This window comes from Zootoca vivipara, chromosome 12, assembly GCF_963506605.1.
Source record: "Zootoca vivipara chromosome 12, rZooViv1.1, whole genome shotgun sequence".
NCBI lineage: Eukaryota > Metazoa > Chordata > Lepidosauria > Squamata > Lacertidae > Zootoca > Zootoca vivipara.
The window spans coordinates 37,376,913-37,394,455 of record NC_083287.1 but is presented as its reverse complement, the minus strand read 5'-3'; the positions used below and the strand labels follow the sequence as shown (position 1 = coordinate 37,394,455).

At 42.1% G+C, this 17,543-nt stretch overlaps 1 protein-coding gene across 5 annotated transcripts in view; it reads left to right on the top strand.

Moving 5' to 3' along the window:
- Window positions 1-17,543, top strand: part of PIP4K2A (phosphatidylinositol-5-phosphate 4-kinase type 2 alpha) — a 164,747-nt gene that overhangs the window by 100,443 nt on the left and 46,761 nt on the right. The window contains exon 1 of one of the 5 annotated variants that reach the window (XM_035129614.2): window positions 14-17,522. The exons of the other annotated variants lie outside the window; for them this stretch is intronic. Coding sequence (XP_034985505.1) covers window positions 17,433-17,522 — 90 coding nt within the window. The 5' untranslated portion in view covers window positions 14-17,432. Of the gene's footprint in view, window positions 1-13; window positions 17,523-17,543 lie in introns of those variants that run through there. 5 annotated transcript variants of the gene reach the window in all.

Genomic DNA, 17,543 nt, shown 5'->3' with positions numbered 1-17,543 from the left:
AGCCGGCGCTTCCTGGGGCGGGGAAGGGTTGCTTTGCTGGCCCGCCGGAGGCCCCTTCGTCTCCGCCGCAACCTCCGCCTCCTCCCTCCACCCCTCTCCTCCTCCTGTCAATGCGGGGCCTCTCTCTGTGACCCCCTCGCTTTCTCTTTTTAACCCACCCATCTCTCCCACCCCCTTTCTCTGTTTTATAGGGGGTTCCTGCCAGTAGCTCCGAGAGGTGAAGGGGACTGGCTAGTGCAGTTAGAGAGGGGAAAGATTAACTCTCTTCACCTGTGGGGTAGGCGATGTGTATCTCTGCCTGTGGGGTAGGAACGTGCCCTTGGGCACTTGAGTTCAGAGGCGTACTGTCCTTGGGGTGGCAAGAGCCATGGGTGTGCCGTACACCCTGCCTTATATTCTTTTCTCTTTGTACACCTTTCTCTGTCGCATGCACACACAACCTTGTGTATAGGGCTATGGGCACCCCAGTACAGTACTTGGTAGCTGCTATCGCTATTTGCTGTGGCGACTAAATGGACCTCAAAGCAATACCGTTCTTATATTCACTGTGCTAGCTGATTGTACTTCTTGCCCTGAAATGGGCTTGCGGGTGGGAATCTGCTAAACTTAAATCTGCTAAACTTATTTAAGTGCATCTTGGGGATGGTTGACAGTTGGGCAGCGTTAGATTAATGGTAGGAGCTGTGTGTGTTTTGCCACTGGGCTAATGGCTTTGCTGATGTCCAGGTTGGATGCATTTTGCTGAGTAGTGGTAAAAAAAAATGTCTGGCTGCAGAAGTGCTGGGATCTGTTATACATGCACAGCAAACCATCTCCCCCCCCCAACCCCAAATATAATCGGTATTGTGTAGCTGGGAGGCAGGACGATTAATGATATCTGAGATAAAACACTGCTACGGTAGGGAAGCTAGAGGCATGCTGCTGCCTTGGAGTACTGCAGTGTTCTGCTTCTCTGTAGGTAGCAGCGCTTCTACCTGTGCCGTGTTGATCTGATCAGATCAAGGAGAATGGAAATGTGAGACTTGGCTACTGGCTTTTGGCAGAATTGTAGCATATCAGCTTGAATATTGGCAATGATAGGACCTTGTGACTTCAGCCAAATATTATTTATGAGCAAGCTTTGAAAATAACCATTTCTCATGGCTACACATCTCTGGTTTCAATGTTGGCTGTTCTAAGATGTACTTTGTAGTAGGACTTAAGATGCTTGAAGCTTGGATTGCACTATGTATAAAAGGCTTTAAAGAGGGGAAGGGGTGTTGAGTTGTCAAGTAAAAAACGTGCAATGTCTTACTTTGTTAGGGTTGTGTTCACCTGGTTAAAGAAGTGATACTTCAGTTATGCAAGTGTGTTCAGACCAGACCTGCCAGGTTTTCTGTTCAAGGTGCTGCTGCAAACTGCCCTTGAGCTTGGGGAAGGGGTGGAGGAGCACAACTGCACTACGTTCTGTGAACTGATATTTGCTGTCTGTTCCTACTTTGCTTGGACAGAAATCTTTGCTGTTACTTTCAGTTACTGCAGTTATTTAAAACAAACTGACCATGAATTTCTCCCACTGAACTTGTGTGCCTATATTGGCAGCTTTTACCAGAAGCTAAATCAGGCTGCCTTTTGATCTTCAAACCTAGCTACAGTACTTCCAAATCCTCTCTGTTGCCTACACACTTCCCCTCTCTTTCTTGAAAAGTGCATTGTTTTGCAAATACATTTGTGTTGAGAATTGTTTTGCAAATGCATTGTTGTACATATATGGAAAATATCCACCACTGCACAGGCACTGCACAAGTGCAGGTTTGTATGCAACTTTAAGATGTTAATGATAACTTTCATAGCTATTCACTCTCTTCTACGGTATTGCAGTGGTGCTAGGCTGCATCTTGAGGTAAGGTTTGTGGTTTGGTGACTAATCATCCTCTTTATCCAGAAACAGCATAATACTATCTTTCTTGGGAAACATATCTGTGTTAGGGAGAAGTTGGCTAACGAGACTCCAGAAGCAGAGTTACTAGACTTCTCATTTCTCAGACTTATTCTTGGCATCCAGATATGTTGGAAGTTGTGCTAAACTGTGTAATGGCTCTCCATCTTCATATTTCCCCAAACAGCAAGTGAAGATCATTTTAACTAGAGCTTTTCATCCAAGGAGAAGAGTGATTCTATGTGAAAGCTTTGTCTTAAAATATGAACACAAAGCACAGCACATGAGCATTGCATGTGGGTATATTTACACAAATGTGTCCATCTTCGGTCACTGTCCTAGGGCTCCTCACCCAAGAACCTCTTTTGTATACAAGAAATAATTCCACACTTCTGAGCCACAGACTCTTGGTAGCAATCTAGGCTTGGGCTTGTGGAACTGTGAAAGTCATGCATCACCTGTGGCATCGGTCTTATGATAAATGAGAGAGATGGGTGGTTGACGCTTCAATTCTCTTTTAACCTCTGATTTGTTTACATCTTCAAGAGATGAAGGCAAGTTCAGGGGTTATCTCAGAATAATTGATAATGTAATCAGACTTGTTTTCTATTGATTGCAGTAGTAAATGCCATGAGTTGATGACTTTGCTAGTAGTGCTTTGACATTAAAAGATTTGTAACAAATTTGTCTTGTAGGATGAGAAGCTGCAAGATATGTTGAATTGTAACTTTTAGTGCAGAGCTTTCACCATGTTTTTTAACTTCGTCTTGCAGCGGCAAAATAATTTTTCTAGATGCAGTACTTCTAAATACATAATAGACTACTTGGGACATGTAAAGTGTTAACTTAGAAGCAGCCTGATCTGGTAAGAATGGGGCCATAGGGCTAGACTTGTAAAAGATAAGGTAAGTTAATTTGAAAAAGGAATTTAAAAGTCATTTAAAAAGATTAGCAATGATCTGGCTGTCTCCCTCATAGCTTTAACTTCTTTTTAAACTCTACCAGACTGAGCAGCTTTTGTAAGATACTAATGTTGAAGTCATACTGAATACATTGAAACCATAGCTGCCAAGTTATCCCTTTTTTACAGGGATTTTCCCTTATGCTGAATAGGCTTCCTCGCGAGAAAAGCGAAAACTTGGCAGCTATGATTGAAACCACAAGTGAAAAGTGTAAAATCTGAAGAGAAACCAGAGTATGTGTAAAATTAAAGAAATTGCAGAAACATGTTCGTAACTAAACTTGCAGAAGAACTGAAAATATGGTTTTGAGTCCTCTTACTTTTGTAAGTGCATGTGTTGGGATGACGGTTCTTTTAAATGATCAAAGCGTTATAGGCAATGCTGGAAAAATATATTTCAAATTCCTAAGCCAGTTTGAGCTTTATATATTTTTAGATGCCATACTTGGGAAAATATGTTATGGCTCATCTCCCCACTCCTACAGATTCTATACCTTTTGTAGGTACAGTATTGTTAGATTCCTGCATCTTTGTCTAGTCCTGGGCATAAGGGAAAGTAAATACTAGGAGTAATAGAAAGGCATTCGCCATTTGTGTGTGTGTAGGCTTTGAACAGTGCATAACTGTGTTCTGTGTTTGTCTACAGCTTCATTGGAACCTGTGCAGAGTATCTTGGGTGGAGAGGAGTCCTCTCATTCATCCCATTAGGCACAGAAAATTGCTACTTGGAAAGTGGGTAGAGCAGAGTCTCTTCTGCCCTTGCTAAGAACTGATTGCAACATTTTTATAAACTCCATGATCTGTGGAATTATAAAAGTGTTTCAAACAAGCAGCTTTCCCCGTAGGTAAGGACCATATACCAGTAATAGAAAACTCTTCTTTGCCTTCATTTTCAAAAACAAAAACAAAAAACAGCTATTTATTAAAAATAAACATAGTGCTATTGTTCCTAGTCAATGAGTTTTTTTTTTGTGTGTGTGTGTGTGTGTGTATAGCAATGGTATGATCACATTTTCATGCTATATTCTCTTGGGGGTAGAGCTAACTTTTCTGCTTAGAAATGCTTGACCAAATGGCTCGGAGCAGAAGTAATTTGTAATTTACCCACACACTCCAACACGTTGGCAGTGTGTGCTTAAAATAAGCTTCTGAGCTTTCACCATCAACTACTACTAGCTCATGGAGCACCTAGCCTGATAGATATGCAGATCATGCAAGTGCAGATTGGCACAAGGCCAAAACAATATTGACTTTCCATTTTGAGCAAGAAGAATTATTTCAGGGTGAGGATGCTTTCCTCAGAATACAGCTGGGCATTACAAGATAGATAATCTTTTGTTCCAAGCCCATTAATTTCAGATGCTGACAGCATCACTAATAGACTTTTATTTTTAGGAGACTATGAAAACAGCCTGGGCTTCAAACTTGAATATAAGAACGAAAAAGGTTAGAATTCATTTGTAACACAGTGTGGGTAGACCTAACTTTTAGGTTGGCTCTTTGCTTTGGTTTGAGGGTTTTATGTGGCCCCAGGTTTGTAATGCTGGAGAATGGACCATATTCCTGTTCTACCTCTCCCAGTAATGCTATGTCTTAAGCCCTTTGTAAGGACGTGGGTGGCACTGTGGTCTAAACCACAGAGCCTAGGGCTTGCCGATCAGAAGGTCAAATCCCCGCAACGGGGTGAGCTCCCATTGCTCAGTCCCTGCTCCTGCCAACCTAGCAGTTCAAAAGCACATCAAAGTGCAAGTAGATAAATAGGTACTGCTCCAGCAGGAAGTTAAACGTCGTTTCCATGCACTGCTCTGGTTCGCCAGAAGCGGCTTAGTCATGCTGGCCATATGACCTGGAAGCTGTCTGCGGACAAATGCCGGCTCCCTCGGCCAGTAAAGTCAAATGAGCGCCACAACCCCAGATTCGTCTGCGACTGGACTTAACGGTCAGGGGTCCCTTTACCTTTAAGCCCTTTGTAGGCCTCACTCCCCATCTTGGTGGTATGGGGAATGGAGCCACCTATAAAGTGAAATATTATGTAACACATAGACTGTCCCTGCTATTCGAGACCAAGGCCTTAGAGTACTTCGTGCAGCTCTAGCACAATGTGACTTACCTGCTGCTCTCCTATAATACCTCAGTCAGCTAACTAACTTTGGGTTGACTAACTTTGGGTTTAGCCCTGAAAATGTGAGGACATGCAAGCACCCTACAATTTTCAAAGTGCTCTGACTTAACTGAGTGAGAAAACGGATCAAGGGGGTGGAACAGCTGCCCTGTGAGGGGAGGTGGCAGCATTTGGTCATTTCAGTTTAGAGGAAAGGCAATTAAGAAGTGATATGATAGAGGTATATAAAATTATGCCTGGTGTGCGGAAAGTAGATAGAGGGAACTTTTACTCTCTCTCATAACATTAGAATTCATGGACATGAAAAAATGCAGCACATAGTTAAACTTTGGAATTTGCTCCCACAGGAGGCAGTGATGGCAACCAACTTGGATGGCTTTAAAAGAGGATTAGACAAATTCATGAAGGATTAGGCTATTGCTGGCTACTACCTACCCATAATGGCTATGCTCTGCCTCCATGGTTGAAAGTTATAAGCTTCTGAACGCAAATTGCAGGAACCCACAGGAGGGGAGAATGCTCTTGCACTCAGAGCCTGCTTGCCAGCGTCCCTTAGGAATCTGGTTGGCCACTGTGACAACATGATGCAGCTGGTTGAGATGAGCCACTGGCCTGATCCAGAAGGCTCTTTTTACATTCTTAATGGGGGGGGGGGGAATACGTCTTTCAGGCCAAACTGTAGGAAGATCTTCTCTTGTGCTGTGCCATGTTGGCTAGATTACAGGGCTATAGATCTGGTTTGCATTCTTCTCAATGGAAATCCGATGTGTAGAACTCCAGGATTGGCTTGTTCTGAATTTCTAAAAGCTATTTCAGGGACTGCCAATATCATAAAAGCTGGGCCATCCAAAACAGGATTGAAATCATTCGATGCATTATGTGGATACATTTAGTAATGCTAACCGTCAGTCATAATAGTTGAAGACACAGTTAAGATGTCAGGTAAGATATAATGTTAATGCATTCTACAATACCTGCCAATTTATTGCCCAATTCACTCAGTTTGCCGAGAGCTCCGAAAAGGAGCTCTTGAATCCATTTCTGCAGCCTCTTTGAATAATTGGGTGGTGTTTGCAAACTTGGGTCATGAGATACAAGTTATCAATCTGTAGGAGGACTTGTTCTCTTATCCTATGAATGTTTCCTCAGGAGCCTTTGAGAGCTTCTCTCAAAAGCTTTTTGAACATTTAAGTATACAATGTCCACTGGCTCACACCTGTCCATATGCTTGGCACACTCCCCACAAATGCTAAAATGTTCATAAGACAGGACTTACCTTTGCAGACGCCATGTTGATTCTTTTCCGTTAAGATTAATTCTTATGTAGGCTTGGCTATATCACAATTCATGTTACCGGTATCTTTAACATATTCCCCAATCTACCCGAAACAGATATCAAGCAAATTGACTTGCACCTTCCTGGATTCTGGTCCCCTAATCTTTAAAAACTAGTGTTACATTTGTGTTATCCAGTCCTCTGGTACAAAGACCAATCTTTGATGAGTGGTAACCACCTGCTTGATTAAGTTTGATTAAGTCGGGACGTGGGTGGCGCTGTGGGTTAAACCACTGAGTCTAGGGCTTGCTGATCAGAAGGTCGGCGGTTCAAATCCCCGTGACGGGGTGAGCTCCCGTTGCTCGGTCCTAGCTCCTGCCAACCACATGACCTGGAAGCTGTACGCCGGCTCGCTCGGCCAATAACGCGAGATGAGTGCCACAACCCCAGAGTCGGTCACGACTGGACCTAATGGTCAGGGGGTCACTTTACCTTTAACTACCTGCTTGATTAAGATGGCTTGGCATTACATAAATGGGCTTCATGTTTGAGGGAAAGCTACAGCACTAAAGGTTACACATTTTATACTAAGAGTAGATAACATGATGGGCAAAGTTGAAAGATTGCACTTTAAACATTTAACACAAACTATTCAAACCAGCAGTTGCTATAGTTACTGTGGTAGCATCTGCAAACCCATAGGACATCTTAAGTAGGCAGATCAGACCATTTCTCTTTCTAAAATGTGACTCATTTACAAGAACCAGATCCACTCTTCTTAATAAGTAAAGGAACTTGCAAGATGTGTGACCTTATAGTAGAATAACACAAATTCCTAACTAAAATATTAATGCAGAGCAGTGATTCTTTAAATATAGAATGAGTCCATATGGGTACAGGGCATCTTGGAGGGATGGTGGTGCAAAGATAATATCATGAGCCCTGTGGTGCCTGCCTTCCTATGTTGTCCAACTCCTTGTCTATATTGGATCTCTGGGATAACTTTCTTTCTACCTCTATCTTCCAACCTGATAGAGAAGAGGAGCTGTTTGTTCTCTTCTAATGATACTGCTCTGTATGGCTTTAGATAGTTAATGCCTTGCACTTCTTTAGCGCAGGTGATATATATACATGGCAGCTTTAGGATATAGTTGCACCACTGTATTCAAGATGTTCTGGACTTTCACCTGCAGAGCTGATGGTTAACTTGCCACCCCCCTTCTATGTGTATCTTTACTTTTTGCCCTCCCCAACCCAGTATTAGCGAACTTTGAAAAAACACTGAGCTGACGTCTAGTAACCCTGTTACTGTTGGAAGATGTTTCGTGAGATGTTTCTTTGAAGACCATATTTTTCCATGTATAAGATGCTCCCATGTATAAGACGACCCCTATTTCTTTTTAACTCAAATTTAATAAATTAAGTTGTTTAGCTTTTGGGGGCGGGGTGGGAGGTCACTGCTGCCAATCGCTCACCCGCCTGCCCGCCACTGATGATCTCTTGCAACAGCCACATCCGATCGCACACCTCGCTGCAGCCGCCAATTGTCTGCCCACTCGCCGCCACCAACAGCCCACCTGCCCACTTGCCGCAGCCACAGCCAATCAGCAGCAGGCCTTGCCGCAGCCACCAATCACCCGCCCAATTGCCACTGCCAATCTCCTGCTTGCTGCTGCCATTAATCACATGTCCCCCCTCTGCATTCACTATCCGTGTATAAGATGACGCCCAATTTTTGCCTAATATTTTTTAATAGCAAAAAGCGTCATACACGGAAAAATATGGTACTTCTCTTGGGGAGGCCAGCGTGAGGAAATGAAACTGTATTAATTACACCAAAGCAGGCAGAGTTACTTAAGTTGCAAAACCCCAGTTGGGCATAGAGTTAGACAGTAAATCTTAACATAGTTGAAGGCATTGGGAAAAGGGAAGAAGAATCTTGCTGGAGGCTTTTAGTTTGTAAAACTCTGAAATACTGGAAACCTATGTAATTTCATTGTTCAGACTGTGAGTTCTGGTGCTTATGCAGCCAAAGTGGCACTGCCCAAGCAACAAGAGGGAGGTATTAGCAGTCTCGGGAACTTCAAAATTTGCAGAAGTGAATTGTATCTTTAGAAAATCCCTAAGGAGAATGTCCAGAACAGCCCAGTGCAGACTGAGCATGCTCAGTGAGCATAGAATGTTGACAAACTCCAGTGGGGGTGGGGGAGGATGGAATGCAGTGGTTGGAATTCTGAATACCAGCGATGGACTTTGCAGAATTTGGTTGCAGATCTCACTTGTATCTGGTGAAATTCCATGGTATAGACTTTTCTAATAAGGTTCAAACAGAATAGTTTGGACTACTGGAATTAAAAATCAATGGGCATATTAGTGTGTGCTGGTTCCTATAACTTCAGTTGTAAATATAAAGGTAATATTTTCCATATCACCAACATAGTACATTTGCTAGACAACTGCTACTTCATTAATAGTATCAAGATTCCCACCCCTTTTCGTGGGGTAAAACAGTATCTACATCTGCTTCCTTTGGGGCAACATCAGGTTCAGTTAATATTATTTTCTCTAGTAGGCAGTCATTTCTCTTTTTGGAATTGCTGTATCTTCTCTGAAACTGTTCAGGTTTTTTTGGGGGGGGGGTGTTTTCTGGAACTGTAAGTGCAACAATCTCAGAAGTGGAGTCTGTATAATTAGCCACAGGCTGGCTTGATCTGAGCATTCTCTTGGTGGCACTCATGATACTGTATGGGTACTCCTAAAATCTGTTGACACTTGGCTTGTATCCAGACATAAGCTATAGATTTGCCAATAAAACCATGTAATGCACCTTGTGATGACCAAAGAAAATCCAAAGACCACCCCGTCACTGTCAGTGACAGTGGCCCCATTGACACACCACAGTAAACCTTTTGTTAGCTGTTCACTATGCATGTGCCTAAAAGGGCTCTTTTGCTCCTCCCCACTCACACTGGGAAGGAAACAAAGCATGATCCCCGGCTTAGCATTTCCACCCAGATTGTTTTGTACCCAACAAACCATGAACTGTAGCCAATGTTTGCTCTTGGCTTTACTGATCAGGGTTTGTTGGGTGCAAAACAATCCACTATCCATGTTTCGGGTATAAATGCTAAGTCAACGGATCACGTTTTGTTTCCTCCCAGCATAAGGTGAGAGGGGCAAAGATTTTGCTCATGCATTGTAAGACATTGGTTTTCGAGGTACCATGAAGTGCACATGCAACCATTAATTTGTGCATTTGTTATTGTTTAAGCTGAGCTGCAAGTTGTGTTTCTATGCTGATTTTATTATTGTAAATCTTGTATCACCATTGTTGAGTGGTGATGTTGGAACTGGTGCCAAAGCACATATAAAAAGGTTGTCCTGTGTGTTGCCATAGAGCACATAACTCTGGAGTAAGTTAGCATGGTATTAAAGCATATGGCAAGCCCCCCAACTTAATTCATTTATTAACATGTTAATACTTTTTTCACTTTATGATTTTCTTTCTGGTTAGAGGTATGCAGTCTTCCATTGCCCCCCACCCCTATTCTATCACTGAATCATCTGCTTTTTCTTGGCAAACTTTCTCAAGACTCTTTGCAGTAGCATCAGCAGCAGAATTATTAGGACTGATGGGCTTGCTAGATAATATGCAGTCACTTCCCCAAAATGCTTTTCAGTTGAGCCGATTGAATGCAGGCAAGATGAAAGTAATCAACATGCCTTTAAGTTAACTTCAGTCTTGGAGACTCGGGACCCTTTGTATGTTGGTTTAGTGTTATAGCAATCAGGCCCCATGACTGTGAGCTGGTTCATATGTAAAGCTAGAGCCAGGATACAATTCAACAAAATAGGTTCTTAACTTCAAAACTATTAACGGAGATAGGATCTTACAGGTTGAAGAATCAAGCTTATTTTCCATCCCTTATATTCTACAACTTCGGCATAAATTTATATTCCCAGAGTAGCTAAGTAGTAAAGCAGTAGGAATCTGAAATAAAAATGGCTGTCTTAATAGCTAATGCTGCTGATTTGTAGCACATGATTGAAGTAGATGCATTAGTATGTAAAATGCCATATGTACACATGCCTTAGCTATCATTAGCTATAGTTGGTGTGTGCTATTAGCCCAGGAAATCTGTCTTTTGGCTGCATTCTCTAATGCGCTGTAGAATGTATTTTTTGGTAATACCTCCCATTAATATGAAAAGTATGGATCTGGTGGTAGTGGTTCTGCAAGAGGAAAAATGTAATACCAAGTTGTGAGAGCAGCCCAAGCAAGTCCCTTCACTTAACCATTGCTTCCTCTTATTGTTGCTCTGTTTTTTCAGTGGTGAGTGTTTTCACTTGTTAAATATCACCTGCATGTGGCAGGTCTCTTTGCATTTCGGCATACCGTAATGGAAGAAACTCAGGAGCTTCTAGGTTTTAGTCCACAGAGGCAAGTAATTTATCTTGAAGGAATTAAAAACCTGTGGTCTTCCAGGTGTTGCTGGACCCCAGCTCCACAGTTGGCCATAGCCAGGAAGGCCCAATGGTCAGGGAGGGATAACGGGACAGCTGCCACCTGCTATAAGGTGCTGAGAAGCACTTGAAATGGATATCTATAAATGAGAACTTGAGTGTTCCTTTTTATTCAGGAAAAACAAATTCAGTAGCAAGCCCAAGTCTCTTATATGAAAAAGTCTCCATTTGCTGGTTTGATATGAAACACCCAGTACTATTTTCCTAGAAAAAGAGGTGCTGGAACTCACCATCAATGCCTCCCTTGTTTTTGTATAATGCCAATGGCACCCACCTGAGAGGGACCGGACCTGAATTCCAGTGAGTTCTGGCTGAAAGAAAGACCTAAACATACCTATGTCAAAGTTGGTCCGTTAAACATTTAATCTATGTTAAACAGATGTATGAACTTGGGTAGATGAATAGATGAAACGCTGCTCTTCGTGATTTATTTTTTAAAAAACTTGGGATTAATTCCCAACTTGCATGCATTCTTTATATTATGTTGAAGTGGTGGGGGGACGCAGGTTGCGCTGTGGTCTAAACCACTGAGCCTCTTTGGCTTGCCAGTCCAAAGGTCAGTGGTTCAAATCCGTGTGATGGGGTGAGCTCCTGTTGCTCTGTCCCAGCTTCTGCCAACCTAGAAGTTTGAAAGCATACCATTGTGAGTAGATAGGTACGGCTGCGGCAGGAAGGTAAAACGGTGTTTCCGTGCGCTCTGGTTTCTGTCACGGTGTTCCATTGCGCCAGAAGGGGTTTAGCCATGCTGGCCACATGACATGGAAAAGCTGTCTGTGGATGAACGCTGGCTCCCTCAGTCTGAAAAATAAGATGAGCGCTGCACCACATAGTCACCTTTGACTGGACTTAACTGTTCAGGGGTCCTTTACATTTTACCTTTACTTATGTGGAAGTGATAGAAAATGCATGATGATTGAAGTTGTCTTTACTAGCAGTTAGAGCTGAACAGCACTGAGAAACCTACTGAATATAAACTCATTTTCATTTGGCTTTGCTTTGTGCTTCAGTATACAACAACAAGTTTAAGATCTGAAGCACTGAGTCATTTGATGAGAGCTTACAGAGGAAAGCATACTGCTATTGGTGCTTTCATCTATTTTGTGAGGGGAGGGGGGGGAAGCTCTTATTTTTATTGATCCAAGTTTGGTATAATTTCTTTACTTATTCTGTGTGTTCTGTATATGTTTTCCTAAACACATGGATGTTTGTTGCAATTGTTGCTACAAATCCTAAGCATATGCAAAGATTTGGTTTCAGTTCAAATTCCATTACAGTATTAGTCATTGTTCTGCCTCCTAACCCATGTTTAGGGTTCTAAACGGCCTCTCCAAGCAACATAATTGCCAGCAAACTACCTGTACTCGATTTATGCTTGCCTGATAACCCTATTATGCCATTCTATCTGTCTTGTTTTCTGAGGTGTAGGTTCTTGGAGAGGTTTGATCATGCTTGGCTCATTAGTTCACAGCTGTCAGCATTTGCTATTGCTAGCATTTAATTCAAGTGTGCTTCAGGGGTCAAACATATATAAAGACTGTTGAGCCACTCCGCCACACTGAGTTTCTGAAATCATAGTTTTGAGAATCACCTTCACTTTTTCAATCTGAATGCTAAGTTAGGTGATGTACTTAAAAGTGGAGTTCTGCAAGTATCCCTTTGTATTTTAATGGTCTAGAGATGGCAGGCTTTCCAATGCTTATTTTAAAGAGGAAGATAAAATTAAGCAGTTTCCTTTGTGCACTGTTACGGAGATGACAACATTCTCCTTGCTCAGTTGGATACTACATGTTTCACTTTTGGTGTTCTTCTCGTTCTAGCTTGTGTTGGAGAATTTGATTTTTGTCTGTCTGGTTCTTGCCAAAAGGATGTGTATTGATTGCCATCCTTTTTATATAACCCTAAGAACTGGAGTTGGCATGTTTACTTTGCAGTCTTCTTCAATGAGTTCTGCAGTGCTACAGCTACATGGATTATTAAAGCCTAGTTGCACACAACTACACATTTGTTCATTGACAAAAAATGATGTTGTGTGTGCCGTTATTAACCAGCTGTCTTCAACAACTATGAGTGACTGGATGGCTGGAATACAGTCACAGTGCTAGCAATCAGAGCAGTGCACACACGGATGCCATTCCTGCTATATATAGGTCTTCAGGGATTGTTCTGTCTACCCACCAGAAATCTTTCTGGACTGATCTGTGCTCACAACTGTCCAGTTGGGGTGCTGCTGGGACACCAGCCAAAGCTGGTAGAAGGCACTCTGTGCTACTGAGGTCACCTGAACCTTAAGGGACATCAGTTGGATCTGTTCACTCCAATCTTTGACCTGGTCAACTTAAAACTGTAGACCTTTGTTAGCTAGTATGAGCACTATTAGCAAGATCTAGTAATAGATAAGTCTGGAAAGAATATATATATTAAGGCTGAACTTCTAGACACATGTTTTGCTGGTTTGGTGGGATTTCCTGATTCCCTCTCCTCTTTTTGCCAAGACTGGCAACAATGACTGTTTATAATTAGCAAATTGTTGGGCCACTGATTACATAATACTATTCTACATAAAATATGGTACCTGGAATGCATAGTCATTTCTTTGTTCTGGAAGACCAGGATTCATATCCCATGTCTACAGTGGACTTGGAGTGACCTGCTTCCTGTGGTCAGTGAAGTAGGAACAAAACAAATGTATTGGAAGTAAAACAAGCTTCTTAAATATGAGTAGTTCAAACTTCAAAAGTTGCTTCTTCTAGATATATATACTTCAGATGGTATTTGGATCAGTTCCATGAACTCTGAGTAGTAATAGCCTAGTTCTTTGATCTTAACAGCTGTTTGACAAAGGCTTGTCTTGTCAGTGGTGCAGAGTGACCTGATACTCAAATTAGACATGTCATGTAGGTCAAAGAGGATTCATTATTACTTTGGCCTAACTGCATCATACTTCAGACTCAGCATTGTGTTTATTTAGCTGACAAGAAGATCAAATACCAATCCAGAAAAACAATTTTGTTAACTTCTGTGCATGTTCTCTTTGCAGATTTTGTTTCTGCTGCTCTTTGTCTCTCTCCCATTTCTGTTAAAGGAGAAGAAGAAGAAAAGCCAATAATATTGCAGCTGCCATCCGCAAGGCACTTAATTCAGATTAGTTGCACTGTATATGTTGGGTTGTTTCTGAAATAAGTGGTTTGAGGATTGTAGTCTCCATTACATTCCCCATGGCACAGACACCATCTGTTCCATTTGCTTCTTGTGGCGGCTTGAGCATAATACATGGATTGCAGCTCTTTTTTTCTTATCTTGAGCTTCTAGTGAAGAATACATTGTTTAGTTACTAGTCCTTATTCATAGTATACTTTCTTCAATTTGTTGGTGAGTAAAAATCTTCTTGGTCTCCTAGCTAGAAAGAATGAAAGGTTTAAAAGGATGTTGACATTCGTGGTTGGAGATGGGACACCATGTAACCTCTTAGTTTCTAAGAGCACTTAAATAAACAACTTTTGTGTTTTTGCTCTTGCATGCTATGGCAGAACCCCAGTGGAACTGCTAATGTGATCCCTGGAGGATTAATAAACATCAAAGCAGGAAATGTTTACTAGATGCTTTAGAAGTTTTGCATGTTGAAACTCTTGGTTAAAAGCACATTTGGTCAGTGATGAAGCCTTAGTTTACTAATTTGGAATGACTTGAATGACTTAAAAAGTGGGATACTAATATACAGTACATACAGGGAATTTTTGAAAAGCCTTCTATCCATGGGAATGGTGGCAGCAGTGGTTACTTGAGCAATATCTTGTTATAAACTAAGGTTGTTATCCATAGAACTGGGGGAAGTCCTATAGTCATAATAGCTTCTCTCTGTGTTCTCGGCAAGCGATGGAATCTGTGGTTCAACGCCAACCGCTGTGTGCTTGACAACAATTTCTAATTAGGTCTAGTACAAAACCATTGTAATGGCTATTTAGGTTATTTTCACTCTGTCTTGCAACTTAAAAAAAAATCCTCAGGGTACCTTATGAAATACAATATACACAACACAGATCTGTGCTGCTTTCTTCTCCTGCAAACAGTGAGGGGTGGACCCAGGTGGGAAGTTGGTTCCAGGCAGGGTGACTGCCACTGTGGGAAGCTATAAACCATGGTTTTCCCTAAGCTCCATCACCAGAGGCTGCTTCCTTTCTTTTCCTCCTCTTCACCTGCCCCCCTCCCAGCATTCTAGTCCACAAAGACATTTCTGAACATGGGGGTTGGGGGGGGGCGGGTCTTGGATAGACACTGCACTGGATTGCTTCCAGTCTTGTAACTCTCTCTAGCCATATTAACACAGCTTTGTTAATATACACCCAAAGATGGCTAACCTGTGGCCCTCTAGATGGTGTTAGACTATAATTCCTATTACCCTGGCCCACTGACTCTGCTGGGCCACAGGAAGCTGGTGTCCCAACGGCATTCAGAGAGCCACAGGCTAACTGCTAATTTGGAACGACATTTACAAGCAGGAGTAAGCCACAGCAAGCCTTGAACTTGTATACTTCCATTCTCCGTATCCTCCAGGAAGAGGCGTTTGGATGATTCAGTGTTAACCATGGTTAAGATGAACCCCCACAAGTAAACTTGTGGTTTGTCTGGAGTGAGATACCACAGGGTCAAGGTCTGGACACTAAAGCCAAACCATGACTTATCTCCTGGCCGCATGGCGACGGCAGCAGTAACGAAGCAGCTGTGATTTTTGCCCCAATCATGTTTCACTCTTGCTTGCTCACACTTCGCCGTGGTTTGAATTGTCCAGTGAAACTCAGCAGAATTCACTTCCAAGGTTTTGATCATCTTCACAAATCATCACCTGAACTGTCACTTATGTCAGTTTATATTTTGTATTTTAGAGTTACACCCTACATTGACAATTGTATATGGGGTTGAAACACAGATAGCTAAGAGCGTATAAAAGATAATAGTTAAAAAGTAATTAAACTACAGTGGTGCCTCGCTTAACGAATGCCCTGCTTAACGAAATTTCCGCTTAACGAAAGGATTTTTCGAGCGGAGCTTGCCTCGCTAGATGAATGCGTTTTACGAAAAATTCATCTAGTGAATCGCGGTTTCCCATAGGAATGCATTGAAATTCAATTAATGCGTTCCTATGGGCAAAAAAAAAGTCGAAAAAAACCCAGTGCATTCCTATGGGATTCGCTAGACGAATATTTCGCTATAAGAAAAGACCCGTGGAACGAATTAATTTCGTCTAGCGAGGCACCACTGTATAATAGAATTAAAACAACCTAAAAACAAATCTGTTGAAATGCAGGCAGTAAAAACAACAATTGCACAGTACTATTAAAAGCCCTTTCCTTAAAAGGAGTCAATTCCCCAAAAGGACAACAAGAAGGGAGCCAGACTAGCCTCTCCATTAAGAGAATTCCAAAGTCTGGGAGTAGACACTGCGAAGGCCCTACTAAATGTGCCTACAAGGGTGACGGGACTGAGAGAAGGTCCTCACCCAAAGATCTCAGACCCTGTGGTAGGCTCATAAGGGAGAATATGGTCTTTCAGATAGCCTGGGCCTAAGCCATATGGAAATAGAATTGCTGACCACAAGATGTACCATATATTCCTGCGTATAAGACAACTGGGCGTATAAGACAACCCCCAACTTTTCCAGTTAAAATATAGAGTTTGGGATATACTGTACTCGCCGTATAAGAAATGTGACCCAGCGTGTAAGACAACCCCCGACTTTTGAGAATATTTTCCTGGAGTCTTATACGCAGGAATATACTGTAGCAATGGCCAACCCATTAGATGGTGGATGGGAGAGACTGGTGGTAGAGGTGTGTGGAAACCTCTGGCTTGTAATGTCTACTGAATGTAGCCTACTGTACAAAGTTATGAGTTGCATCTGTTGCTGTCCTCACTTTTGCCTCTGGCCTTGCCAACTTGCCTCTGGGGGCACCCACCACTGTCATGTGACACACACCCAACTATTGCTTGTGCATGAATTCAACCCTTGGGCTGGAAAATGCTCCCAACCCCTTGTATTGAAAAGCAAAGACAATGTGTGTGTGAGTGCGCGCGCGCATGTACACATGCACTCTTCTTGGAACCAGACTGTAATTTGCTTGTTTTAAAAATGAGGAGTTACACTTCCCTACAAAGGACAGTCAGATTAACTATAGCTATTATAGATCTGTTAGATGTCTTGCACGAACTGCTAGGCCTGCTCTGACTTTGAAGTAGAAATAAGATTTCCCTTGCTCAGTGTGCATTTGCTTAATACAAAGGGCTCAGGGCAACAATAAATGTTACAGTCTTCTCATCCTAGAAGCTATGTTCTGAATTTTACAAAATAGGGTTTACTTAACATCTGGACATATGTTATCTAAACATGGAAAAACTTTCCAGACAGTATGCCCAAATTAGATCCTCGAACAGCTGGAGAGTGGTTGCATCTGGATGCCTCAAAAGATTTTAGATTGAAGTAAGAACACAGATTTAGCATTTTGGCACACTTCAGATAGCTTGGATTCTAAAAGGGATCCCAAAGCATGTGAACTGTAAATTTTTGAATACAGTTCATAGAACTTACTTTGTACACTAATAGTTATTATGGTATGTTACAGTTCTTAATTTATCACACATGCAGACTACATTCACCCTTTTCTGGTGTATCATCCTCAGATGCTGCTGTGGTTCTTGTGGGCAATGGAGACCTGAAAATGTTTACCAGGTTGGTTAGTCTGGCCAGGGC